General features: G+C 42.2%; 2 protein-coding genes and 2 long non-coding RNA genes across 5 annotated transcripts in view; 1 reads left to right on the top strand and 3 right to left on the bottom strand.

Annotated features, from left to right (window-relative positions):
* Positions 1 to 475: 475 nt before the first annotated feature.
* LOC306809828 (uncharacterized protein) lies at positions 476 to 4,665 on the bottom strand. The gene is made up of 2 exons (XM_079321714.1): positions 4,601 to 4,665; positions 476 to 2,316 (listed from the first exon to the last, which is right to left on the bottom strand). Exons 1-2 carry the CDS (start codon positions 4,642 to 4,644, stop codon positions 1,467 to 1,469), a joined length of 894 nt encoding a protein of 297 aa, XP_079177840.1. The 5' UTR covers positions 4,645 to 4,665; the 3' UTR covers positions 476 to 1,466.
* On the top strand, positions 2,168 to 5,657 carry LOC306809830. The gene is made up of 2 exons (XR_013776309.1): positions 2,168 to 2,297; positions 2,976 to 5,657. It is a non-coding gene; the product is annotated as an uncharacterized lncRNA (long non-coding RNA).
* Positions 5,388 to 10,802, bottom strand: PRELID3B (PRELI domain containing 3B). The gene is made up of 6 exons (XM_079321715.1): positions 10,644 to 10,802; positions 9,868 to 10,036; positions 9,417 to 9,506; positions 9,046 to 9,116; positions 8,144 to 8,246; positions 5,388 to 7,468 (listed from the first exon to the last, which is right to left on the bottom strand). Exons 1-6 carry the CDS (start codon positions 10,673 to 10,675, stop codon positions 7,349 to 7,351), a joined length of 585 nt encoding a protein of 194 aa, XP_079177841.1. The 5' UTR covers positions 10,676 to 10,802; the 3' UTR covers positions 5,388 to 7,348.
* An 872-nt stretch (positions 10,803 to 11,674) lies between these two features.
* The window catches only part of LOC306809792, a 47,573-nt gene continuing 32,642 nt past the window's right edge, over positions 11,675 to 26,605 (bottom strand). The window contains exons 2-4 of one of the 2 annotated variants that reach the window (XR_013776304.1): positions 17,729 to 17,902; positions 13,390 to 13,596; positions 11,675 to 11,849 (exon numbers count right to left, since the gene is read on the bottom strand). This is a non-coding gene — a long non-coding RNA (uncharacterized lncRNA). Of the gene's footprint in view, positions 11,850 to 13,213; positions 13,597 to 17,728; positions 17,903 to 26,605 lie in introns of those variants that run through there. The other variant, XR_013776305.1, reaches the window with a different exon arrangement.

Here is a 26,605-nt window from a genome sequence, read left to right as displayed (position 1 = left end):
ATCTGCTCTAAACAAATCCATAAAAGATAACATAGTAAACTAGAAGCTAGTGAAACAAAGAAAAAATAGTAATTTATCCACATATAACCAGCAAAAAGCTATTAGAAGATTCAAATTCTCTTTGATACATAAACAATTTGGTCCTAACCTAACATTCATTTAAATATTTAATACAAAATACTGAAGATGATTAAATAATGCCTTTTAAACAAATCCTTGTGCTTTTGCACTTGCTTCCTTTCATCTACAGTCAAACCATTTTTAAAGCACAGAGTAATTTTCAGCTTTATTAGAGGTCTCATTTAGTCCAGAACCATTGCAATTAACAATCCACACTGTAATATCAGGGAAGAGCCACCAGAAAAAAAAAGAACAAGATATGTCAGCCTGTCTCCAACACACAACAGTAAGATCTGGACCCCAGTTATCTCTATTTTTTTAAACTGTTAAACAATTCTGCTCCTATAGAATTTCGGATTGAAACATGTTCTAATTTTGTGACAGATGTGGCATCTTGGAGCAAAGCTTTCTGATTTGCAGAAACGAAATAAATCAAAAAATGTTTGTTATGACAAACATGTCTCTGCACTTTTAGCACAGAAAGGTGCCAGTGATATTGAAAGGAAATAACATTTGATTTTGAAGCCCCAGTCATAACAATGATAACAAAAAGATACAAGACAGCACCAAAGATTTTGGGAAGCCCCTCTGTGCTGCCTAAGCAGCATATTTGATGCAAGACAAGTAACTGCAGTACTTGCATATATTGAGAAAGGGGATGTTACATGCAAATGCTTCTTTAATGGGAACATCTGATGGCTTAATAGATAAAATAATTAGCACTAAGATTATTTTAAGCCTCATGGGCCGCCCAGGCCACATAGATGGCTTGGCAGAGAAAAATCATGTCACTAGAGTTGGGCATTTTTTCCCAGCTCCATGTCCCTCTATTCCTGCCCCATGGCTTCTCTTGTTCCTCTCCCAAACCCATTTCTCACCTGTTTTTTACTCCACAATTTTATTTTCCCACCACATCTTCTTTTTGTATCTCCCTGCCTGCAATTCTATGAAATTAGCTATAAATCCATAATGGAGATACACAACCTGGATGGAATTATTTACAAATTTAGCTCTAATTACTATTTGTTGGTCTTGATAGATGAAAATTCAGCATGAACTGAAAAATTTAAACCTTTGGGAGAGGTATCAGCCATGCTGAGGCAGACTGGATATCAATCAATTACAACAAAAATTCCAGAATAAATATTGATGTTCATGCAGCTGTTACAAGGCACCGTTACAAATTGGTGTGACCTGTTTTCATGCCCAGTTTAAATGCCAGGAGATATTTTGTAAATTACCTAAAATTTCCTCAGGTAAGAATTTTCAGAGAGAGAGCAAAGGAGAGAGGAGATGGAGAGGAGGATGGAGAGAGGTTGCAGGGAGAAGGGGGTGGGTTGGGAGGGTTAGATGCAGAGATCGAGAGAAGCCGCTGCAGTGCGATTAGCAACATCCAGAAATGTGAGCGTGGACGGGTCTGGGGGAACTAAGGACGTGAGGTTAGACATGTCCAAAGAAACTGAGGGAGTGAGGGAAGAAGCATCCTGAAAGGTGAGATTGGAGACATCCAGAAAAGGTGTAGAGATGAGGTTGGAAACATCCTCGGGAGTCGATGAAGATAACCCAGAGGAGCGCTGAAACATGAAATAATTAAAATCGGTGAGGTCTAGAGATTCCGACGAGGTGGAGGAGCTGTACTCAGAGACATCTGGTGAGGATGGAGGGATTGTACAGGAAAAGTCCAGGGAAGCTGAGGAGGTGTGACTGGAAACCTCTGTGGAGGACGAAGAAGTGAGACTGGAGAGGTCTAGAGAGAGTGAAGAAGTAGGGCTGGAGAAATCTGTGGATAGCGAGGTGACACTTGAGAGATCTAAAGAGATTGAAGAACTGTCACCAGACTGATCCAGAGAGCCTGATGAGGTGACACTTGATAGGTCCAGTGAAACTGAAGAGGAGAAACTGGAGCGCTCCCAGGAGTCTGAAGAGGTGAGACTGGAGAGCTCTAAGGAGATTGAAGAGGCAGTGCTGGAGAAGTCTGAGGAGCATGAAGATGTGAGACTGGAAAGGTCCAGAGAGGATGAAGAAGTGAGACTGGAGAATTCCACAGAGGATGAAGAGCTCAGACTGGATAAATCCAATGAATCTGAAAAGGGGATTTTAAAGAGTTCCAAGGAGGCTAAAGTCTTGACACTGGAGGGGTCCAGGGAGGCCAAAAAAGTGAGACCAAGTAGGTCCAGGTAGGTTGAAGAGATGACACTGAAAAGCCAAATAAATCCCCAACATGATAGATATTAAATCAGGAGTATTTTAAACAAAAGATCTCTATCATCACACCAAAACAAAAAGACAGCATGACCCCAAAACCATGTTTTTTTGAAAATAATGATTTAAACTATGTGCTTGGTCTCTTAGTTTCTCTTTTGGTGCAGAAAAGCTCCAGTAATAGGAGCCCACAGAATTATTGAGAACATTGTGCCTTTCCAGGAGACCAGCACAGAATCACACATACAATTGCACAGTCTTCTCTCCTGGCATGCCTGTCCTTGTTCAACCAGATTCATTTTTCTGTGTAGCATGTGCAGGATTTGTTTTTGGAAACTAACAATGTGCTAAACTGATTCTGTGTCCAAGAAATACACATTTTAGCAACAGTAGTTCTAACTGTTAATCAGATAAAATGAGGTCTTATTTTGTTACTTTTATACCTCTGGATATAAAGCTTGTATAGTAACAATAATTTTTCATTTCTGCTAGTTTGAATTGTTTAATAAAAATATTTTAGAGAAGTTGTGATAGAAGGCAGACGTGATTAAAAAGGGAACTGAACAGCTTAAATTTCAGTTCAAAAAGGTGCATCTAATTATAGTGTGAGTAGATCAAGAGGCTGATCCACAGCTGCCTTCTCTCGTCTCCAGACTGCACTGCAAAGCTCAGAGCACTCAAACCTGCAGCTGCCTCTCCAGAGACACAGGAAGGCACCAAAACTCTTCACTCCTCACAACCACATTTACAGAAAGTGCAGGAACAGGAGCTGCAGGTGAACACAGCCCAGCTTTGCCCCTGTCCTTACACAAGCCATGTCCAGATGAGTGTGTAATGGATTTAACTTAATCACCATGGGTGCAACTCCCACCCAGGTCACCTCTTAACCAAAGCAGGTGTCTGCTGAACAGCCACTGAACTTGAATGGTGTCTTTACTATGCAAACATGAAAATAGTGAGGATTTAGCACAATGCAAAAATTGCCACGCTAAAAAAAAAGAGCTGCTAATATACCATTGATGAGACCCCCCAAAAGTTCTTGACTGTATTTAACATTTTTAGATAATGCTTCTGCAATTTAAGAGCTGCTGCAACATGGTTACAATTCTTTGAAGAGTACAATGCTTATAGATCAAAAGGCAAAACAAATTACTTTTTCCAAACATGCATGATGTATGATGAAATGACATTTGCTTGTTGCCCTCTATTTTTAATAAAACATAAAAGTAATTAACTCCTTAAAAATCCCTTGCAATCTAAAAACAATATAATTTTGTGACTATCTTTAATCTCCAAGTTTTCTCAAGTGCATTTTACAGGGTAGAACAAATATTAAAAAAAAAGAAAATGCAAATTACAATACAATAAAAAGCCGGTGTCCAACAGGCTGTAAATCCCATCATCTCTTCACTGAGTTCTTCCTGTCTTAATTTAAAATAACAAAGTTATTGCCCTTTTTCTTATGAAAGAACATTGTCAAGAAATGTGGAATTGTGGTCACCTTTGTACAAAATGCAGAGGTCAGTAATAACATTTCTTACCTTGGGTAGCTGTGGATTTACCTCCTTTCTCTGCCTGGGTTAGCCATACTGGGCTGTGCTGGTGGAGCTCTGCTGTTCTCTGCTGCTGACCCTAATCTGCTGCACAGCCACTGGAAATGATGCCATGCTGATGACAATACAGGTCATCTCCTGCTAAATCTCCTGTCTGAGCACAGCTGAGCACAGAGTGCAGCAAACACCCCACTGAAACCAGCTCCAATCTTAACTGCAAGATTCAGCTCTGTGCTGTTTCCATTACAGGACAGTATTTTGAAGGTTAGTTGATGAAGCAGATGAAGACATTAATTTTCAACTTTTGGACACCTGGATTCAAAGTAAAAAATAATTTTTCAGTATCATCCAAGTCTCAGCTGTTCATTCTACAAAATCTGACATAAACAGCCTGAGGAAGGACCCAGGATCTGCAGAGCAGAATTCAGGTACATTCAAGTTTTAAAAAATCTTGTGCATTATTCTTTTTTTAATAACTTGTGTTACTTTTGAAATGTGGTTATAACAAAATAGCATGATGTAAGATATTTTGTCCACAGCTGATGATCCTAGTCCTCCTAAGGTAAGCAATTAATTCAGCTTGGTTGTAACAGATAAACTTACCTTTAGAATAATTCAGTTCTACAGCAACATGTAAAGCAAAGCTATGAAGTTATTTAAGACAGATATTAACAGGTTCTGTGCAAGTGGAAGAACAACCTCCACCTCATTCTAAAATGACTCACTGCTTCCACACAAGCTCTTCATCAGCACTCTTCAGTTCTTCCATAAAAGTGAACCTCAGCAGGTTGCTGAACTTCCCTTTGAAGCAATGCCCTGTCAGGGCCAGGGGATTGGAAATGTTGCAGTTACACACAGTGGGTGCTCATGTTTACTATGTATGACATTTATTGGAAATATAAATGCAAGTACAGACCACAAGAGACAGATCAGCAATGCTGTAGGAAATGGTGGTTACAATTTTTTCTGCTTTTTGAAGCAAACCCCTGGCTGGCACTTGTAATTCACTGCTGTGGCTGAGCAGGTGGTGGGCAGGGATCCATCAGAGCCCACAGCATTGATTTGTTCACATCACATTCCTCCACTTCTGCCCCTCCACTTCCCATGCCCCCTTCCCCTTTTAAAAAATTCATTTCTCCTGGTTCTTCCTCACCCCCTCCATTCCTTCCAACCCCCAGAACTTCCCTGCACTGCCCCTCTCACAGCGACCCACACTCACTGCAGTGAACCTGAGCACAAATCTCAGCCCAAGCACTTTGAAAATCCTTCCACAGGATGGATTCTCCACAGCAAACTGTGAAATCTGGTTGCTAGTTAAAGCCACATTTGCAGAAAAGCTGAGTTATTAAGAAGCAAAAAAGACCAGAGTGGCTGTGAATGTGCATTTTAGGATATGCATTTCAACAAGTCACTCACTCCAGGGATTTCTTCACCTTCATCCCTCTCATTTAATAATTTTAGATTATTCATCTCATAGTTCTAAAACACAAATAGACCAGAAAGTTTCAGGAATTAGCCAGAACTGAAACAAAATTTTATTTAAAAAGCGCCACATACAGAAAGCCATACTCTGACAGATGAGAATGCAGGCATATAAATAAAACAGAAGAAATGTATTCTCTTTCAAGAAGTTGTTGAATGCCTGTAAAAAACTAAACAGTAAGGTTTTTTCCAGTGCAAGGCCAAACTGTGAGTTCTACTATGCAGTCCTTAGTGCAGAAAAATTTGGAAATGAAAAAACTGACTTGAAAATATGAAATGATGCTAATGGCTGAACAAACATTAAATGAGTTTCAAGCTAAACATTTTCATCAGAAATGATGGTACAGTTTTGCAGAAGTTTCACATACACTTTTAAAATTGAAATGTTATTTCAGTTGTAATAATTTCCTGTAAAAGTATGGCAAACCTCAATGACTTCAATTAGTAAGGTAGTCTCAAACCATTTCTGTTTAGAAAAATATTCTGTTTAGAATAGTTAATTTTTAAAAGTTATATATCTATATTCCTGTCTTCTTCCCCTAGCACAAACCTTGTGGAAATGTTCTTGTTTGTTAAAATAAGCTCTGGTTCTTTATATAGCAGACACTACTTAATAGGCAATTTGATATAACAGAAATGGCATGCAAAATCAAATGTGCTGGGCTGGGTGACATTACAGTTCATAAAGGCTAAGAGAGTCTTGAAACCTCTTGTAAGCTTAGAACCAAAATTCCAGGAAAAGCCTTGGGCACCAAAATACCACCATAGCTACTTCTGGGCTGTGCCTTTGCCTTTCTGTGCTCACACTGAAGGAGCCTCGTGGGACAGTCCTGTGAGGTGCCAGGACCTGCAGACTGGCTCACCATGGCACGTGCCAGGGGCTGACCTTCTGCAGAGAGGGACTGCTGACAGTGCCAAGAACTTGCAAGGAGTACCAGGAAACAGAGACTGGAGAACACCAAGTGAAACCCTTGAGAATATGAAGGACCTTGTACTGTGAGCAAATTAGTTCAAAGGTTAAAGGATCCAGAAGTTAAAGTAAAGGACAACACAAAAGCCAGTGGATGGAGCAGGTTATTTCTGGAACAACTTCTGATCAACTTAATGAGTATATTGTTAAATGCTACTTCCTCTTATGTTTAGGTATCTCCTCAGCCCCTCCACAAAGGTTTTTTAGGCTTTAATTGGTTCTTTGGAGTGAACACCTACTACTGTAGCAGCTTACAAGATTTTAAGGCTCTGTACTTATTGTACCTTTATGTAATCAGCTTCTAGAAATGGAGATACTTATTGTAGAAGATAAAATTTGATTTTAAGGTACCACACGCCCAGCTCATTAATGTTGCATTTAGGAGTAGGATTTAGGTCTTGGTAGGTAGATAAGAGACACTTTGATGTTTTGATGTTTCACCTATAGTGACTAAATTGAAAAACCATTTGAGTACCGTGTTAGTTAAACCAGTCGAGTTAAAAAGCTTATCAAAAAATATTTTGTACATTCTTTTATATTTCAAGCATCAAGTAATAAGCTTTCTGTTAAACCAAGTTGTGTCACACAACTGTCAAAAATCAACAAAAAGAACAATGCTGGAACAACCATTCTGCTTAATTTTGGGTTTGGTCCCAAAAGAGGTAGTCCATAAGTCACACAAAAATAAAAGTTAGCCTAACATGCCAGTGTCCTCCACCATATGCAGCCTCACCACTAAATGAGGCTATTTCATATCTGCAAACATAAGTTAGTGTTCATGTAAATACAGGAACTACATTTGAAATTTATTTCTTCATCTGTAACCACAATTCGGTCCAGCTGATCCAATACATGAAATGGCCTTTGAGCCTCAGCCTTGGTAAGAATTCAGCTTTTCTCCAGATGTTATAAAGTGCCTAATACACACATCCTTTAAATAACAAAGGATAGATGTATTTAGGCCAGGAGAGAAGCTGCAGGTCGTTAAGCCTCATTAGTGATGCAGGTCTAAGAACTATCATCATTTCTCTACAAATGCTGCTGCTGCCATCGAATTCCTCATGGTTCCTCTTGCTGAAGCTGCAAACTCTTCAATTTCAGCATTCAGTCTTTTAATTACCCATTCCAATGCTTCACGGCCCTACAGTTAAAGAAAAGTTTATCACTGTGTAAATCTCAGTAAATAAGTAAATCAGTTAAACTCTTACTGAAAATGACTAAAGACACAGCAGTTGAAAGGGGAATGAACAGAAATACATGTATCTGATATTTGTTATTTCAATAACTGGAGTACTGCTGGGACATGTTCTGCCTTACAGTTCATGAAAACAATTCCTTGTATCAGCAGTTCTCACATTATGATCCACAAAAGACTTTTTATCCAGACTGCTTTACAGTTCTCAAGGCTGAACTTAAGATACTTTTGGATTGCCAGAGGACACACTCTCAACTAAAATACTGCTTCATTGCTCCCACATAATTATTTCAGACTGTATGAATGTAGGTTCTTTTTTGACACCAAAAACGAACAGATGGCAGCAAAAGAATGGCAGTGTCCACTGCTGAGAGAGTGGACAAGTTTTCTCCAGTGAAGATTCAGAGAGTTTTGTTAATAACAATTTATCTTATCTCCATTGACAAGAGGAGAAAGAAGAGGAAGCTCAGCATGCTGAGCATTCAGTCTCTACTGTAAAGGCAGTAGAACTATGTGGCCCCTTCCTAAGATTGCTGACAAAGCCAGAAAGTAAAACAGAGATCTTTATTCCCTTTGACATTTAGCCAGTGACCATACATTTTACACAAAGGCCATACTTACTTTTTTAGCATTGGAAGAAATTGTATTTGCCATTAGCCCTTCTAGGTAACTGCTGAGACTGACACCTTTTACAGAGATTATTGCTTCTTGTGTCAGAATGGTTCTGAAACAGAGCAGGAAACTTAATTACTCTGAGTAGTCTAAAAAAGAAATTCTCTTCTACCCTACAAGCTTTGCTCAATAATACAGAACCTCTTGCCCCCTAAACACAACCCACTTCCACACTGTGTAACTGCTTTATGCTTCTACTTATAAAATAAAGCCCAAGAGTGCCTGGCAAGTCCAAGTCTCCCTTTGTGGCTCTCAGCCATTTCCATCTTTAGCAGCAGGATAAGAGTGGAAAGAGCAGATCTGGAGTTACTGCACACTGGGAAAACAGTATTAAAATGTCCCCTTCAACAATAGGGATTGAACATTCTGACTCTCATGACAGAAAAAATCTCCAATGTTAGAATCCCTAGAATGATCTTTCAGAATTATCACCACATTCAGCAGTACAGACTCACTAAGTTCTAAGTTGCCTTAAAAACCCCAAGCAACCACCAAAACATAATCCTCCAAAATCAGAGGCTAAAGGCACACAAATGGACTTTCTATTGCAGATCTGTGTTTAGGCTAACAAAGAGATCAGCAACAAGGAGCTGAAATTTGTAGATGTGCACAAACTCAGCTACAGACAGAACACCCTGAACTGGACTGGACTCCAGCCCAGCATGACCCAAAGTCTCCCAGTGACTGCAGAACCACTGTCACTGCAGGAGGTGACAGTGCATTTAATCCTGGTTTAGACAATCTACTGTAAAGAGGCCATGTAAACCCCATCTTCTGATCAAGGGAACCATGGACATTTTCAAAGCAAAGTCCAGTAGCTGTGAGCAATCTCAGAGCAGGGAGGTACTCACTTGTGTGGTTCATGAGGGTGTGGTTTATAGACAAGCCTCTCATCCACCGACACGAGGTTTGTAAATGAAATCTGCAGAACACAGGACAGGATTACCCCCTGACACAAATAACAGAGTACTACAGAGAGCAAAATGTTATGGGAGTGGGAAACAGTCACAGTGTACATACACCAAGAGGCTTTAAAACATTTTTACTTAACACCACCCCCACCCACAAAACTCCTCCTGCCCATCAGTATGTTCATAAGTTTAGCAGTGACAAGTTCCAAGAGCAAGTAGCTCCTTCCTGAAAACCAGAACTGATCAACTATTACCACATTACTGAAACCTTTAAGTTGTATTGTTTCAGTGGCACAAACACAACTACTTACATTACAGGATTTAAGCTCCATTGTTTTTTTCACAGGGTCAACAACAGAGTGCTCCTGCACATATGTCCTTGTCCTGCAGTTGCCAATGAGCTGGGGACAGGCAAACAGAGATGGGATCAATTCCATAAGTCACTGCAATGCTTCATGCCTTTCAATGCACAAACAGTGGTTATTACATTGACCAGACACCAAGAGAACACAATCAGGATTTAGCTTAAAACAAAGCTATTCAGTTCAGGTAGACCTCACTTTCCAGATGGAAGCAGTCTGAGATCCAGATCTGACCACAGGGTCACTGTGCTGCTGCTGAGCTTTCCTGATCCATAAATGCTTAAACCATTAAACTTTTAAACCATTAAAGTTACGAAATGATACACATCTATTACAAGAGCTGGCTCAGGAGCTTCCCCTCCCTTCGGCGTTCCTTTCTGGCCTATGACACAACACCCACCGATTTCACAATGGACGGGATTCCCCACTCAGTGCTCAGGAGCCTGTGGCTGTGCAGCTTCCCGCTGGGATCCACGTGTCTGTCCAGGACATCGACTCCCACCACGCTGGGGTTCATGGGGTTGGGGTATTTCCTCATGGCAGCTGTCATCACAGTTTCCCAGGGGTGACTGTCCAAACACAAACGGGACACTCAGTTGCACAGCTCTGGTTTCAACAGGATTATCTCTTTCCCTGGAGAAAAACTTCTATTGCGTTGAATGGGCAGCGCATATGAAAGTCAAGTATACAACACACCTGATCAACTGTGCTGAGTTCTATTATAACTGGACAAGAACGCTTTCCCTGTGACACCAGTGCTAGAAGACTGCCCTTTACCCCGATTTTCGTAATACTAGAGTGATTTACCAAGTCGAGTACTCCCTTCAGATTATTTGTAACAGTTGTTCCGGAGCACTCGAGCCGGGCCCGACACCGGAGGGGCCTCACGGTGTTTCGGCAGCACAAGGGCGCAGCTCGGCGCCGGCAGCGCGGTGGCCCCGCACGGCCACAGCCCCCGCCGAGCTTCCGCAGCCCCCGCGGCTCCGGGAGCCGCCCCGGCCCGTGCCCCGGCCCGGGAAGGACGCGCGGGGAAGGTCGGGGAGGCGAGAGGCGGCGGCCGCCGGAGCGGGGCGGCGGCGCGGAGCCCTCGGGGGGCGGCCCCGGCGCGGCGCAGCCCCGCAAACCCCCGGCCCCCGCACCCGGGGCGGCCCCGCCGCCGCCGCGCACGGCACCTACTCGAACACGTGCTCCGAGGTCCAGATCTTCATGGCTGCGGGGCCCGGCCCGGGCGCGCTCCGCGGCCGCTGCCGCCGCTCAGCTCCGCGGGCCCGGCTCTGCCGCCGGCAGCGCGCGCCTGCGCGGGTGACGCCCGCCAATCGCCGCGCGGCGCCGCGCTGACGTCACAGGGCGCGTACGGCGTGTGCGGGGCCGTGCCCGAGCGGGGACGTTCGGGTGAGGTCAGGGCCGGTGACCCCGGGCCGGGCCTGAAGGGCACCGCCGGCTGCGCCGCCCATCGCGCCAACGCGGGCGGGTGCGGCCCGGGGCTGAGGCGGGGGCTCGCGCGGCCCAGCGCCCCTCGCCGCCCTGCCCCATGACGTCAGCGCCGTTACGGCGCTGGGTCGGCAGGGGGCGCAGGCGGGGTGTGACGTCACGCGCGTGACGCGCAGGGCGGGGCGCGGGCCGGGCCGGTTTCGTGAGTTCGGTGCGGGTTTGGTAACGCGCCCTCGCCCGCACCGGCCCCGGCCCGGCCGGAGCGCCGCAGACCCCGCGCGGCTCTTGGGCCCATCCAGCGCTGCTTCCGAGAGCCTCGGCAGCGCGGGAAGTGCCCGAGCTGAGGGGAAGGGAGCGTTCCCCGCGCGCAGAGAGGGAGTGACCTCTGTGTGCCCATAAGGCACAGAAATAGCCTCAGTGGAACAGCGGGAGAGCGAAACTTGCCAGAACCAGACGCCAGCGCCCCGTGACTGCTGGCACCGGCTGCCTGCCAGAAACCCCCGGCCGGCTGAGCGGGCAGGGACCATCCTGAGCGTCCCGGGCACCAGAGCCAGCAGCCGCAGGGAAGCTGCTATTTCAACACCCGGCTTAGCCAGTAGCGAATACTTAAATGAGAGCTGCTCTGAGGATAAACTTTGCTGGGCACACCTGTCTTGAGCTTGTTTTCCCTGACTCTCTCACCTCGTGGGCTATTCCTGAGCACTGCTGATGTGTTAGAGCAGAGTTATTGCTGGGAGATTGTGAGACAGCTCTAAATCCTGAATACCCACCGAGAGATTTTTGCAGCTGGAGAATTGTTAAAATGAAGATGTTAAAAATGCGAAGCATTTTGGGAGGTCTCGATGTCACTCAGCTGTGGAAGGTGGTGACCCTTTAACAGGCAGGGGCAGTGCAGCAGATTCCCGTCCCTTGTCCATCAGGCTGCCTCTAGCCTCTCATCAGGGCTTTTTTCTGTAAAAGAAATGTTATCTACTGGAGGCAAAGCAAAATGTCATCTCCAAAGGGAAGCACGCCAACATATGGTGCAGATTAGGAGCTAGATTTCAGCAGCTCTTGCTCATTGAAACTTCAGGCTATTTTAACAGATTTGGTAGAGTAGCTTTCTGTATCTGAGTGATATCAAGTGTGAAGCTACTTATAAACCTGTCTTGCAAGAAAAATCACACAATTATAAATAATACAGCCAGACTTTAGGAAAATAAAATGCTCATTTGTAACTGCAGAATAAGAAGTGGCACATCCTAAACATTAGAATTATTTACATGTATTATAATACCATAAAATCCAACATCTTTGCCCCTGTATATTGTGGGAATCTGTCTAATAACTGAAATAAAGGAAAAAATTCTGTCAGTTGGGTTTGTCCAGTGCCAGGCAGTACTAAAATGATCATTGAGGATGATGATGGTTACCTACAAGAGAATAAAAAAACCTGTGGAAACCCATGATGAGATTCCTTAGTCCATATGTATCTTTCAGGGGCTGTTTGTTCACAGCTGCTAAATGCAACTGATGCCTGAGATGGGCCTTGTGATGTTATGTTTCAGATTTTGGCAGAGCAATCCCCTTGGCATGGCTAAGAAATACCAGAAATTGCCCTGGGAAATCTGTGGGAAATGCTCTGGGGTCCCAAACAATTAGCTGCTCAGTGAGGCAGGAAGATTTTGTGTTGCCAGACCCATATGTGCCAGTAGGGAGGTGTGACTTGTCCCCTTTAAGCAGCCTCATAAAAACCTCATAATTTTGACCAAAAAGCACAAATATCAGGAAATAACTCAGAACCCAAAAGTCTCTTTATCTCCAGCATTATATCCAGATCATCCCTGCTCTCCATAGTGGGAGATTGTCAAACCCAACCATGCCTACACTGCTATGTAAAAATCCAGGTTTTGTGTTTCTGTTAGGAAGGCAAACACCACCCTGGTTCAGAGCCCTGCTCCAGAGATCAACCAGCTCACTGCAGCACAAAATGTCACTGAATTCCAGCCTGAAAAGGGTTTGGTGACAATGGCAGTGACTCAAGATGCACTTCTGAGGGAAATGAAAGCAAGCCTCAAGTGCCATTTGTCATAGGTCACCAGAACTGAATTGTGCAGAGGTGACACTGCAGGGGTGCTACAGAGAGGAGTGAGTGGGGAAAGTTCTTTACTCACCTGCTGTACCCCCTGTCACGGGCTCTGGTTTCAGCTATCACAACTCTGTAATTTACACATGACAGCTGAGGTGTTTACTGTTTCCTACACGTAAGAAAATTGTATTTTGTGGTGTATTTTCCCTCTGTCATATTCTGAAATATGGCTATGCTGCAGTAACACTGATCTGAAATCCAAGCTTTATTTGTGTGAAATACTGGTATTCACAGGCAATATTAATGAAAACCATTCAAAGGTCTTGCTCTTTTCTTGAGCTGGACAAACAAGTTCCCACTCCCTCTGTCAATCTGGCACTTGTAATGATAGAAAATTGTCAGTGTTTTCTTTTCCAGACATACCTCTTCAGTGATTTCCATTATACAATTCTTCATGGCTGCCCATCTCTAAACACCCTTTCATCAGCTGTCAATCCAGTACCTCAGCTCCTCGTGCTTGGCTGTATTTTCCTGAATGTACTTCTTAGAGAAAACTTTGTTGGATAGCAAAGCTCCTTTTCAGTGCTTCCAGAATTGGCTCATTCATGCCTGGCAAGTCATGATGGATCCCTGTATGAAAAGGTCACATCAAATGGTGCTTTTAATAAACAAATACCTTTATTTGACAGCAAGAAAGCACAGCAATATCTCAGTGCAGGATGGTACCCACCCCTCTAACTTTCCCCATACTTTGTTCAAGTTATTTTGATTCTTCAAGATTTCTGATTAATATCTGAAGAAGACACCAACTGGGAAATGCCAACACTACAGAACATTCTGGAAAAGTAGTTTTAGGCACAAATGAGTTTCCATGATGAGACACCTATTAGGTCAGAACAGAACTCACACTGTAGCAAAGAGTAACATTCACATCCTTTGGTGCATCTCTGTCTCTTCAGAGAAACATAAATGGAATTAAAATATTTCCCCTTCAATACTGAAAATGTGTTTTTATCAAAGTAACCAGCATTCTTTACTTTCACTCCTCTGTAAGGCATTAACAGTTTCACTGCTGATGTTGAGCCCTACCAGTGCCCCCACTGCTGCAGCAAACTGGCCTCCCACCCCAAAACCCTTCACCTCCCTTCTGCAGAGCAGATGTTGTCCCAAATTCCTCATCACTGAGGCCTGTAGCCAAAGTGCCAGAGTGCCCCTGTGCATCTGCTCTGCAGCTCTGCCCGGGCTCTGGGAGCTCTGTGAGCAGTCTGAGCTGTCTGAGCAGTCTGAGCTGGCCCTGGTGCCACCTGAGGACAGTTATTTCTGTCCTGGGGCTGCTGCTCATGTTGCTCTGGGACAGCTCTTCACATGGCCAGGATGAGCACTGTGAGAGAGCAAGGCAGCTGAATTTCTGTTTGCACAGTGAGCCATAAATGAAATGGAAAAATGACAGGAAAGCCACGTTAGTGCTGCAGAACAACAACTTATCAGAGCTGATTTGGCCAGTGCTGTGCACCCCCAAAACACCCACTGGCACCAGCCTGGCTTTAGTCAGACCTGCAGCAGCTCTCTCAGTGCAGTGCATTTGTTCTTCACCTGCTGACAAACACTGTCAAAACTGCTATTTGTATCATGCAATTCAATTCAACTCAATTTTAACACAGAGCAGTGTAAGACAACCAAATACCTGTATTTGTTTCTGCACTTTACTGGTTGACTACTAGAGTTTTATCTTCTATCCTATAGTATTTACTTTCTCTCTCTGAATAAAAAACAGCTCATAGAAATAGCCAACAAATCCCCTTCCCTTAGTCCTTCATATTTCACCAGAAATAGTTGTCAAGTTGCCTAGGAAATACAAATAAAAATTTTTACATATTACAGATAATTTTCTGTCCCCAGACTAATAGCTGTCACTCCCTAAGAAGAGATTAAATGCCAGTAAACCATATCAGCTTTCAGAGAAGAGATGCAGGTGTTATATAACTACTAAGAAATCAGTTTGAGTCAATTCCTGCCTTCTGTGTGGAAAATCCACGAGAGGGGGCTGGATCACATGTGTTGTCTGTGTATTCCACTCCCTGTGTGTTCCTATTAGAACAGTCTGTTGGATTTCAGTTTGCACCAGTCCTCATCTGTGATGAAGTAGGTTTTCTTCCCTTTGCAGATATTGGTGAACACAGCTACAGTTACACTGCACAACTCTCTGGGATGTGATTTCAGTAAAGCCAGTCCAGTGTCTCAGGTAACAGAGGTGTTCAGACAGGAAAACCTGAGAACAATTCAGAGTTCAAATGTCCTGTTGTGAACCTGTGCACTCGGTGTCAGATAAAAGCCTTTGGTACTTTATGGAAACAGTGAGGAAAGCCAAGAACATCATTCACAGAATGCAGTTGAGGAAGCTCTCAACAGGAGGTGAGGGATATCTTAAAAAAATTTAAAGCAGTCTTTGGTTGGAGAGATAATGGCCTCTTCATCTTTATAATGGATTTGCTTTTTCATGGAGAAGCTCTGAAAGGCAGAGGTGCAGTCAGAAGTGAAGGGTGACACAGAAGGTGGTAAATCTCCCATCAGATCCTACTGTGGGTCTCCCATGGCACCCACAGAGGGAATGGCACACCCTCTGCAAACTTACAGGACATTCCAACCAAGCATCACAGGATCATAAGCAAAATTATTTCATATTCCACTCACATTTGAAGTCATTCTTAATGAGTGAAAACCAGAAAATTAGTGGTAAGGTCTTCAGAAACCTGTGGCCACCTGATGTGGATGGAGAGCTTGGGCTCTGAACTGGTGATTGGTGATACTGCTACACTGCTGCTACAGCTGCTCAGTTTTAGCTGATTGGAGCTAAGAACACCAAGGGGAGACTGAGATTTTGTTAGCTGCCATTGAACATCTCTGCCTTCCCCAAAAACCCCTGCACACCTTGAAGAACCCTGCCCAAATCCCACCAATATCCTGCCCCCCTCCCCCTGATAAATTCAATCCCAGACATTATCTTCACTTCACAACTCAGAGTTTAAGTTAGGTCACATTAAAAATGTGCATTTTTAATAGAATGATCTTGGACAAACATTTGATTTTCAGATCCTTTAAATTTTATTCTTCTGCCATAAGATGTGCCAAGAGGCTTAGAGCTGCACACCTTCAAAAATGCTGTTGCCTCATATACCTTCCTTACCCAGCATGTGATACATCTGCTGCAGTTGGGAAACACTCTGTCTAACACTGCCTACACTAACCAGGCTCTGGCACTGTTTATATAATTTGAATGCAAATAATTATTTTTCTTATCAGCTTCCTCCCCCACCTGACAACATCCAAAATGTAAACGCCCTGCACGTAGGATCCCCCCAGCTGGCCTGAGCTGCTCCTGACACTCACTCTTCCACCTGCCCTCTGGGCTCCTTTGTTTTAACACACTCAAATTACTACAGAGAAATGATTTACCACCTTACACATCTGTGCTTGGCTTTATGTTTGGCAGCAGAGGTCTTAAACAGGCAGTACATGGCCCTTAAATGGCTTTTGGCAAGGAATGATCTGGTTTCAATTTAAGAACTGACTCAGAATTTGTAACGAGGTAGGTGCTGCTTGACTCATTTTGACTTTTTAATTTAGGCTGTTCAGTTTCCTTGCCTTGCAGAGTTCAGGCAGTTGGGTGATGGCTCTACAAATGTCTGTGTCAGGAGTGGGAGCAGCAGCTGCCTCCAGGTGTTAGACTGAGCCAGGTCCAGGGTGGTGCATGGCTGGTGGATGAAGGGGACTGTGCTGTTGTCTGGGAAACAGTCTCTGAAACTGAGAGTGTGACATTTCCCAGCCAATAATGTTTGCTCTTGCAGGCATCACAAATGTGCATATGATCAAGTAGGCAGATGATAATCACATGTTATCACCCACAACTCATGAGCAAGCACAGTAACAGCACAATTAAAGACAAAACCACAAATTTTAAAGTACTTTGAAAACGCTGATGATTTTGTGTTGTTTGGAGATAATCATGTTTCTCCCCCAGTCATCCTTGTGTAATTCAGAAGATGACAACAGTTCTTATAAAAACACTGTGCTCTCAAACATTTGTTGGGTGCAACTTTCAGTGCAAAGTCTGAAGAACCAGTGATGACAGGTCATGGTCAGAATTGTGTATTAAATCACAAACATAGCTCATGGTCTTCAGACCTTGCTCCTATGTCCAAAATTTCTATCAAACTGTTTCAGAAATCCTGTGCTCCATCAGCTATCTTTGGACACAGTTTAAAGAAACCAAAACCTGGAAATAGAAGTCTTACACAAAGTGGAAGTGGCCACTTAGTCATCAGTGCTGACATCTCAACTGTCACCAAGACAATGATGAGATCAATATAAACCAAACAGTCTCGAGGCATTGTAGGATTTCATGTGCACGTGGCTGACCACACAGCTCTGCTGAAGGCAAGCCATTAAATCATTTTTCTTCAAAGTTTTGTGGGTCAGAGAGCAGGTGGATCCTGGATTTAAGAGTATTTCTGCTATTCTTAGTGCTGGGACTGTATTTGTTTCTTATTTGTGGGGGGAGGATCCAGTCTCAGCAATTGGGAACACAAGACCTTCTCTCTGGGACTTCAGATCTTTAATAGGAGCAGCAACTTCAGGCTCAGTCCCAGCCTCTCATCTGGGCCTGGCTGTGGGAATTCCCAACCCAGGCTGAGAAGAAATGCTGTGTTTGGACAGGACTGACAACTCACAGGGAAACAGCAAGCATGAAAGTCAAAAAGTGCACCTGAAAATGATCCTTGTCCTTCTGGGGATGAAGCACTCTGACAGTTTAAAATTTTAATATCTTATCTGGTCAGTGGTGGTTTCCTGTTTGTAGCTTCACTGAAAATGCTTCTCTTTTCTCAACAGCCTTCTGAGGGGTTCTCATGAGTTAATTTCAGCCAATCTAAGGGATAAACTATAAAGAAAAAAGAAATAATAAAATTAATCAAAAGGAGAGTTTAAGATGGAAACATAATGCAAGGATCTTCCAAGCAAATAAAGTAACAGAATACTTTTCATGCACAGTTGGGACAAAAGTATTTTCTTTCATTGTATGCTCTAGTAAACATATTAAACTGTAAAGTAAACAGACTCCATAAAATCTTCATTGATGTAAAAGTCATAGATTTAATTTAGAAAAACTCAAAATCAAAGGCCATGAGATGGGGTGATCAAAACTGTCAGAGTTGAACTTGATAAAATGCCTGAATCTGCATTTCCTTTAACCACTGACACTCCAGGCCATGGGGGCTTTTTTATGTACTTAGCTGTGAAATATGGCAGCACTTAAGGAAAGTGAGAGGAATATGTGGGAATACTTATAATCCTGGAAATCCTGCAAAAGAGCTCCACTACATTCTGTCCTGATCCAAAGCCAAACACATTTAACAGGCCTGAACAAACCTGCTACACACAGACCAAGAGAGTTGGAGTCAAACATAAGCAACAACTTGAGGATCTAAGAATTTAGTAAATATTGCAGGAACATAGGAGCTGTTAAAAATCCATTTGCAGGCCAGCCCTGGTGAAGGACAGCAAGTGAAATCCTCAGAGCCTGGACTCAGCCCTCTGACTCTTCCAGGCCTTCCACAACCCCATTAATGTTAATTAGCACAGCTTCATTAATGATGATTAATTAGAGAACCCTGTGGGAGAAAACAGCCTTTTCACCATTGTGCTGCCTAGATTTAATGTACTGCTGAAAGGAAACTGTCTGCAACTTAGTGTTTCAGCAATAATAAAAGGAATAAGCCATGTGTATAAATAAAAAAAGAAAAAGTTAAATTCCATGCACTGAGAAATCATCAAATTTATCCCAATATGATTAAGTCAGCTTGGATTAATCCATCTCCTGAGGATCTATGTAAGTTCTCTGTTACAAGAGGACTGAGTCCAAAATGTTAACAGGCAGCTACAAACTGAAGTTAAACATATTTTTAAAATGAATAAGTAGTTTTAGCATTGAGTACTCTTTTCACAAAAACATTTAAAATGAAGTTTTTCATATCTAGGTCTTGCATAGTGTACATTAAGGCACTTTCTACCTAGCTGCCTCAATTTATTTTTTCTCTAAATTGAGTCATTTAGAAACCACTTTCATGTTGCTGCACAATAAATAATATTTGTGTCAGTTCTAGTGCATTGATTCAATAGGAGATCCAGCAGGTTCATGATTAATAAGGTGGCAAAAATGGAGTTTAAGTTTCTTAGTGTCAATATTTGGTTTTCATGTTGAGAAATAAGAGGAATTTTTATATACACTTTGTAGTGAAGAAAAATTCTGAGTATCCAGGAACTCTCTGAAATACACAGAATACTGTAAAACAGTAATTATTAAAAATCAAGGTCTATTAAAGGCACAATGAAGAGCACAGCTCTTCTTTTTAATCAAGATGTGCACTCTATGTGTCTTCAAAGCCAGGAGCTCCCAAATGTGCAGTGGGATGAGTAGCATAGGAACAGGAAAAACAAATACAGTGTGACCAGCTGACCATTGCTGAGCAGACAGACCCACAGGGGATTGGTGCTGCCAGATCCATCAGTGAGGGAGCAGCAGGCAAGGAGACTTCTAAGGAAAATGATGACATTAATAAAAAGCCTCCACAAAGCTTCATTAATCACAAAACTTGGAGATAACCCAGCAGCAGCAACAGCTAAAACATATTTAATTTGCTCACTCCAAAATCAATGTGTGTTCCCTGTATAAATGTGTGTTTCAGAGTGTCACATATCTTAATCCTTGCTGATAAAAGAGGCTGTAAATATTTTAAAGGAAAAACAATAGATTATGATGATATTGCTGAGGTATCACTGCATCCCTCTCAAAAGGGAAAAGACCTGGGTTTCAAAACTGACATTTCTAAATAGCTTTTATTTTCCTGCTTCCCTGAAGTTCAGTGGAGGTATTTGAATTATACTCACTAATTGATTTTCTTTGGGTGATTTCTTTATCAATTTTGAAATGCTAATATAATTAGAGATATTTAGATATTCAGTGTCAGGAAATGTTCCCTTTACAAGCCATAATAAGCAATATTTGGTGCAGGAATAAAGATATGGGATGTAACCTTAGGATGACTTGGGTTGGAAAGGACTTTCTTGGTATGGATGATTTTGATTAAAGAAAAAAAGATAAAAAATGTGAATTTATAGCCTTAAGTTGCAGTAACTACATAGAAAAATCTATGATTGGGCAGGAAGCTCATTACAGGTGACTATTAACCTGAACAGCACCTTTTAGTTCTGTTCCTGATTCCTTGATGGCTTTAGTCAAGAAAATACAAAATACTCATGTCCACAGAACTCTAGTGAAATATGTAAGTAGTAGTATCTCAGATGTTACAAATATGAAAATGTTGAGGAGATTTTTTAGGATCAGCTAAGGACTCAATTCCCAGGAAAAAATTAGTGGGAGTTGAGCTTCCAACTCACATGTTATCTCTTCCAAAATCTGTCTTGGGTGGCTTTTGTGAGACAAAGAACAGTTCACCTGGAATTAAAGTGTGAGAATTCCCAGTTCAGTCATGTGAGCCACGTTTTCCCCCTGTAACTTCTTATATTTTGAATTTCATTTCCATGCTGGCACACAGGATGGGTGTGTGAAGGAGTCCTTGCACAGAACACAACATCAGAATTTGCTTTCCTGAAGTAGTTTTATTAGTGATTGTCAGGGAGGACAGACCCATCTTTTCCCCAAACCTTTGCTGATGGTAGGGATTAGGAGAGGTTGGTAATTGAAATGGCAAGGTAATTCTAATGTATATTTTTTTCCATTGCTGTATTTTTAATTTGGAGAAGCCTTGAGGAGTTTATTAAATTGCCATGTACTCCAGAGACTCAGTTTTTATTAAAATTAATCCTGAAAGGGTAAGTTAGCCATGGATCTTTCCAAACACAATCACTGAAATGCAGACATGAGTCGAGCTGTTCAGATGACTGTTCCCATAGCAGCACACAGCCACAGCAGGTCCTCAGAGACACAGGATACTGTTTCCATGGTAATGGAATGTCTGAGCCTCGAGGATGCACAGAAATCCATTGTGAAAAATAGGAGCTAATGTTTTCTATTAAAGAGATTTCCTCGTCACACTTATTTGTGTTTAGCCACTTGTCACCTTTTTGCTGTGCTGGATCTGAGGTTGGTGACTCTCCTGAGCTTGTTTTTCTAAAACAAGAGGTGGTATCTGTACATTCTGTCTGTCCACCTCTTATAACTTTTTAAAGTGTTAGTTAATTTTATTCCAGTGCTAGGGCTCAGCACAAGGAGTGGTGACACCACTGCTGGGACATCCATACAGGGAATTCAGCTGCTCTCTGTCCTTGGCTGAGGGCAGGAGGGGCAGGAAAGAAAGGGTAGAGGCACAGAATATGCACTTATGGGCACCTCAAATAGGGAAAAAATGGTAACACGTAAATGAAAAGTGCTAGAAGGTGGCACAGAAACAATTTCAGGGTGGTAGGAGGGTGCATAGAGCCACAGACAGTGTAGGAGTGTCACTTTTTGTCTTAAAACATGAATTGTGTCCCTGCTAAGTAATTCCAGTTGTTAACAATGCTGGTAATCTCAATTCTTTGTGCTTTTCCCATGTTCCTGCATCCTGAGTTGCCTAGATCCTTGGCTGTAAAAATTCTTTTGGATTATTCTACTGGGATCAAATCACAAAGGGTCTGTAATATGCTAATACCAAGCAGATTCACAACAGAACCTGTGCAGGAGACCATCAGAAATTGAAACTAATCCAAGTAAAGAGCATTACTATTGCTATTTTCAGTAATTTCAGAGCACCACGTATGGAGCCTGAGTCTGGCTGCAGTGAGTGTCTGGATGCTGAAGGCTTTTCTGAGCATGTACCCAGGATTTCAGGACAAGGAGATAACACGTTAATAGCTGAAAAACTGCTGATACAATTTCAGCGTCTGCTTTTGAAAATCAGAGCCATTAATGGTGTCAATAAATTTGAAAAAGTCATGGTAATCCAATTACTGCTATTTTAAAACACTAAGGTTCCTTTGTAGCTATGGAAACACAAATGCAGACATTAATGAGAAAGGGGGAAAGAACCCTGGTGTTTCCTTGACGACAGATAAAAGCAAAGCTCCACCAGACCCGGAGGAGAGAGGGACAGAAACACGTCTCACCATGACAGACAAGTGAAATCCAAGTCCAGAGCAAGAATAAACTTCCCAGGAGTGCTCTTTGACATGCCCTTTATCCTGCACTTATCCATGCATGAGGCACTCAGGGTGAGAACCTAAAGCACATGATGAGAACTGGAACCCTCCCGGGGCACCCCTGGAGCAGGTGAGAGTTTGTGGAAGGTGGAAGAGCTGCTCAGCCCCAGGGGAGAGGCAAAGGGCCAGATCTGAGCCTGCCCTGGTGCTCTGCAGTGGGGATGTGACTCAGGTGCTCCTCATGAGCTTGATGTGGGCACAGGGGACACGACCATGGCACCCCTGTTCCCTGCAGTACATCCTAAATTCAGTGCTCATATATATTTACATACAGCACCTCTTCTCCCAGTGAAATTCTATATAACTGTTAGATAAAGGTATGACACAGGTACAAGCAGTGTGCAACTGAAACTTAGTTGTTATCACTTGAAATTTAGCTGGCAGCTCTCAAAAAATTCACAAAACATTGGTTTTTTTCAGAGCAACTCAACATTGTTCAAAGATGAAATGAGTGTGAAATTGAAACAAAGCTAAATAAGAAGACACCAGTCAGGTTACAGGGCTATTTTTCAGTGGATAGAATGTAACATAATAGAATATTGATATGTAAAATGATTAATAAAATAATAAACAGAAGAGTTAATTGGCAAGTTTCTCATAAGCATTTTAGAAGAGCTGAACTTTCAAAATGATCTCATTTTAACTCTATCCAGCTTGTGGTATAAATGAATAATTCTTTATAATGGGAAGGACAGTGTATCAATTGGTTCAAAATCCTAAATTTTGGTGTGTCAATAGCAATAAAGAGCTGGATACTACACTATAGGCCTGTAGGGTTTCCTTGAAGACATGTTGGGAAAAAACACACCTATGTAGAAACTTACAGAGAAAATAAAAAATCCACAATTGAGTTGTCTGAATGGTGTGGACCATGGGTTCACTGGTGACTGGGGTCCCAGTGATGGGAATTCTGTGTTTCTCTATTTATAGTTACTGATCCTTCCTTTTACTGGTTGTGACATTGATCTGAGTTGGTTCAAGTGATCAATGATCCTGTCAAATTCTATTCTCTCCCTCTGTAAATAACATTAAAGTCAGTGTACTTGGTGGGCTTTAGAACATTTCTAAATGTTCTAAATGTCAGTAGTTCTGAGTTTTCTGTTTTTCTGTGCAAATAAGAAACAGATGGAAAAATGAATACATCTGTAGTTTGTGCACGTACAAACCACTGAACCTTGTTGCCTTTTTGAATTGGAGCAACTGTTCCTCTGAAAGCTACATTGCTTCTGAGTGTGTCATAATGGTAATTACTCATGTTTGTGATATGATATGCCTGAAAAAACTACAGCTCATTAATCCTGCAGCCTATAGGACCTGGAAAGACCCTTCCTGTTCCTCCTGCAAAACATCTCTTTTGTGGCAGAGGCACTATAACTTCCTCTGCTTTTTAACCTTTCAGCTGTCAGCAAAAGGAAGATTTGGACAAGGAGGAGGAACTGGAGCTCTTCATTTCCACCCCATCACCTGATACTTCAGGAGCAAAGCTGGGGTCTTCTGCTTTTTCTCTTTGATGTCCAAGATTTTTCATGGATTTTAGGCTATCCTTGTAAATTAGTCCATAAAACATCCCTGCCTATGGTCAAGACTAAGAACCCAAACCAAATAAAGTCCAAATCAAATTGTGTGATGATTCAGCATTCAGACCTTACCTCACACACATTAAAACTACATTTGGAAAAAAGGCCTATGGGATTTTAATGGAAGATGGTTTGAGGCTGAACTTTTCCTTTTCTTTTTTTTTTTCCCTTTCTCCTTTGGGTGTCCAGCCCTGCTGTTGGGCTGTGGAAAGAACCCAAGCACTTTAAAGGAAAAATTCAATTCTTAGTGAAACTGAGGTTGTGTCTGCAACCAGCTGAACCTTTTCAGTTTTGTGGCTGCCTTAGCATTTTTTCAGCAGCCCTTGAGTCTTTTCCCTATGGGATCCATTACTTTTGCCTTCTGTTTTAATTTTCCTTGAACTGACTTTTTTTGGCAAGGAGACCCACATTTGCTACTAATGAAGCTTTGTCTCTCCCTTTTGCTATTCAAGCACATTTTTGTCTTCCAGTTTTTTTTTTTTCTCTTGGTATGGCCTGACCAGTTTGTGAGGGTTATACTCCTCTTTGGGTGGTAGTTCTTGCTGGCTCAACAAACAGAATGAACTGCCAGATGAATCTTAGTAGTTGTTATGCAATGTTGATAGGAGGGCAGTAGTTGGCTGTCCAGTTTAAAAGAATGTGAATATTTTTGGAATATTTTTCTATATTCAATTTTTTCCCCAGATTTTTAATAGTTGCTTTAAAAGATTCTGCCAATTCACTAAGCTGTGATCTTTGGGAAAAACAGTCACTTTAAGTGCCATGCTGGAAATGGTCAAATGAAAAATGTGTAGGCAACCATGATTCCTGTATATTCAAATTTAAGAGTTCATGTCTATAGAAGAAATATTGCTATTTGTGATAACCAATATCCATATTACACAATGGTTCTTCATGGGGATTAATTCAAGAGGAGGATTAGGTGGATTTAGACATTCCAGCTTTGCCAGCAGCACAGTTGCAAACACCATGGAGAAATGGTGACTTGGAAATACAGCAAATACAGGGTCATGAAATAGTTGTCCATGTCATATTGAGGCAAAAATGAGCAACACATTCACCTCAGAGAGTTACTGCTTCAAGATGTGTATTTTGTTACTACACTTTTCACACTGAGTCAAGAAAATAGTAATTATTATTTTTTAAAATATTAATAATGAAAGATTGATATCACTCATTAATAATGCATGTTGTTTAACTGGGCAAAAGACAGAACACAAAGATTAAGAGTTTAGAGAAAAAGTAATAGAAAAATTGTGGTTCTTTTCTTTTACTTCTACCCCCACATAAAATAGTCTTCAAAGCCAGGAAAATGACCAGTTTTACCAAACTGATTTAAGCAATGTCAGCTTGCAAACTACATCAGGTTGTGCAATGACTCTGGGTCTGCATGAATGGAACCCTGCTGGCAGCAGATTTCTTGTCTCTCCAGACATTTACTTTTCTCTATCAGATATTTCTCCAGCAAAATTTTCCTGGAGCTGACCTCAGCTGGTAGTGTATATATGGAAGAAGAATTTAAATTTCTCCTGTGGCCAGTAGCCAGACCCCATTTAGTGCCAAGTCAGGCTTGTGTAATAATGGCAATATCTGAGAGTTTTACCACACAGACACAGAGCTGAGGATTGTTTTTCATTCACTGTTGGGTGATTCAGTGTTTAACTCCTTTATCAGCAGTCTGAAGCCCTCCAGTCCAGTCCTGCTGGTTTTGCTCACACTGAGTTGTGCTGGTTTGACATTTAGCTCTGGCTCCTCAGCCCTGGCCGAGGAGGCAAATGACAGCCAGGGGTCCCCTGCTGTGAGCAGCAATGGGGGCACCACCCAGAGTCCCCCCAATTTCCCTCCCCTTCCCTGTGCATGCAGCTGCTCTGCTTTTCATAGTCCAGCACCAAAGGCAGCAGAAATCCTGCTTGATTTGGGGCTCATCTAATGTGTGAAAAGATGGTCACCTAAAAACCCCTGAGTGCACATGCCTTCTGTCCAAGCACAAGGTTTTTAACCTGGCTGTCCCTTCTCAACATCCTTGAGGATACACATTTATCAAGAGTCAGTCCCTTACTATCGTGGAGCAGCCAAGTCATAAAGATTCCTTGAAGTTTTCAAGTTCTTTTCTGAAAGTGTTCTGTCTGTCTTTCACTTTTAGTGGTAAAAAAATATGTTTGAGAAGTGTTCTTGCTTTTCTGACAAAACCTGTCCCTCCCAACAGCACTGTGTCCATAACTGTTTTAGTCAATGTCATCGTGACAGCACTTTTATATCAGCTGAAGGCCCTTTTTCCTCTCATTCCCCATGATGTGACAGGGAACAGCCCCTTTGTCTCACTCCTGTTGGTCTCCAGTAGTTAAACACTCAAGTCTGTTTTCTGCCCAATTTAGATCAGTAAACCTGAGGTGTTGCTGGACTACTGAAAGTGGGCTGCCAGCATGTCCTGGTTTTTTTGGCTGTGTTTTGTGGAATTTTCAAGGGATAGTCCTGGGCTCAGATATCCTGCTTGGCCAGTTGTGGAGTGGCTGCTCTGCCTATTGTACTGTGTTACTTTGTGCTAGCAAGATTTAGGCACCTATTTAGCATGTTCTAAAGCAGAAATAAAGGTGTCCTCTGAAGATTTTCACTGGGGAAATCTAGATGCCCTTCAGAAATACACACTCTTGTAGATTAATTAAAGAATAGCAGCAAAAATGATAACAAAATATTCACACTATTTAAAACATAAATACTCAATTTACCTTTTTTTTCCTTTAGAGGCTGAGGAAGAATCTTGACTGGATTACATCTGCTAAGTCAAAGCAACAAAAAACCCTTAGAAAAAG

The sequence above is a fragment of the Erithacus rubecula genome (assembly GCF_903797595.1).
Source record: "Erithacus rubecula genome assembly, chromosome: 18".
Classification (NCBI taxonomy): Eukaryota; Metazoa; Chordata; class Aves; order Passeriformes; family Muscicapidae; genus Erithacus; species Erithacus rubecula.
This window is presented reverse-complemented; position numbering and strand designations above follow the sequence as displayed.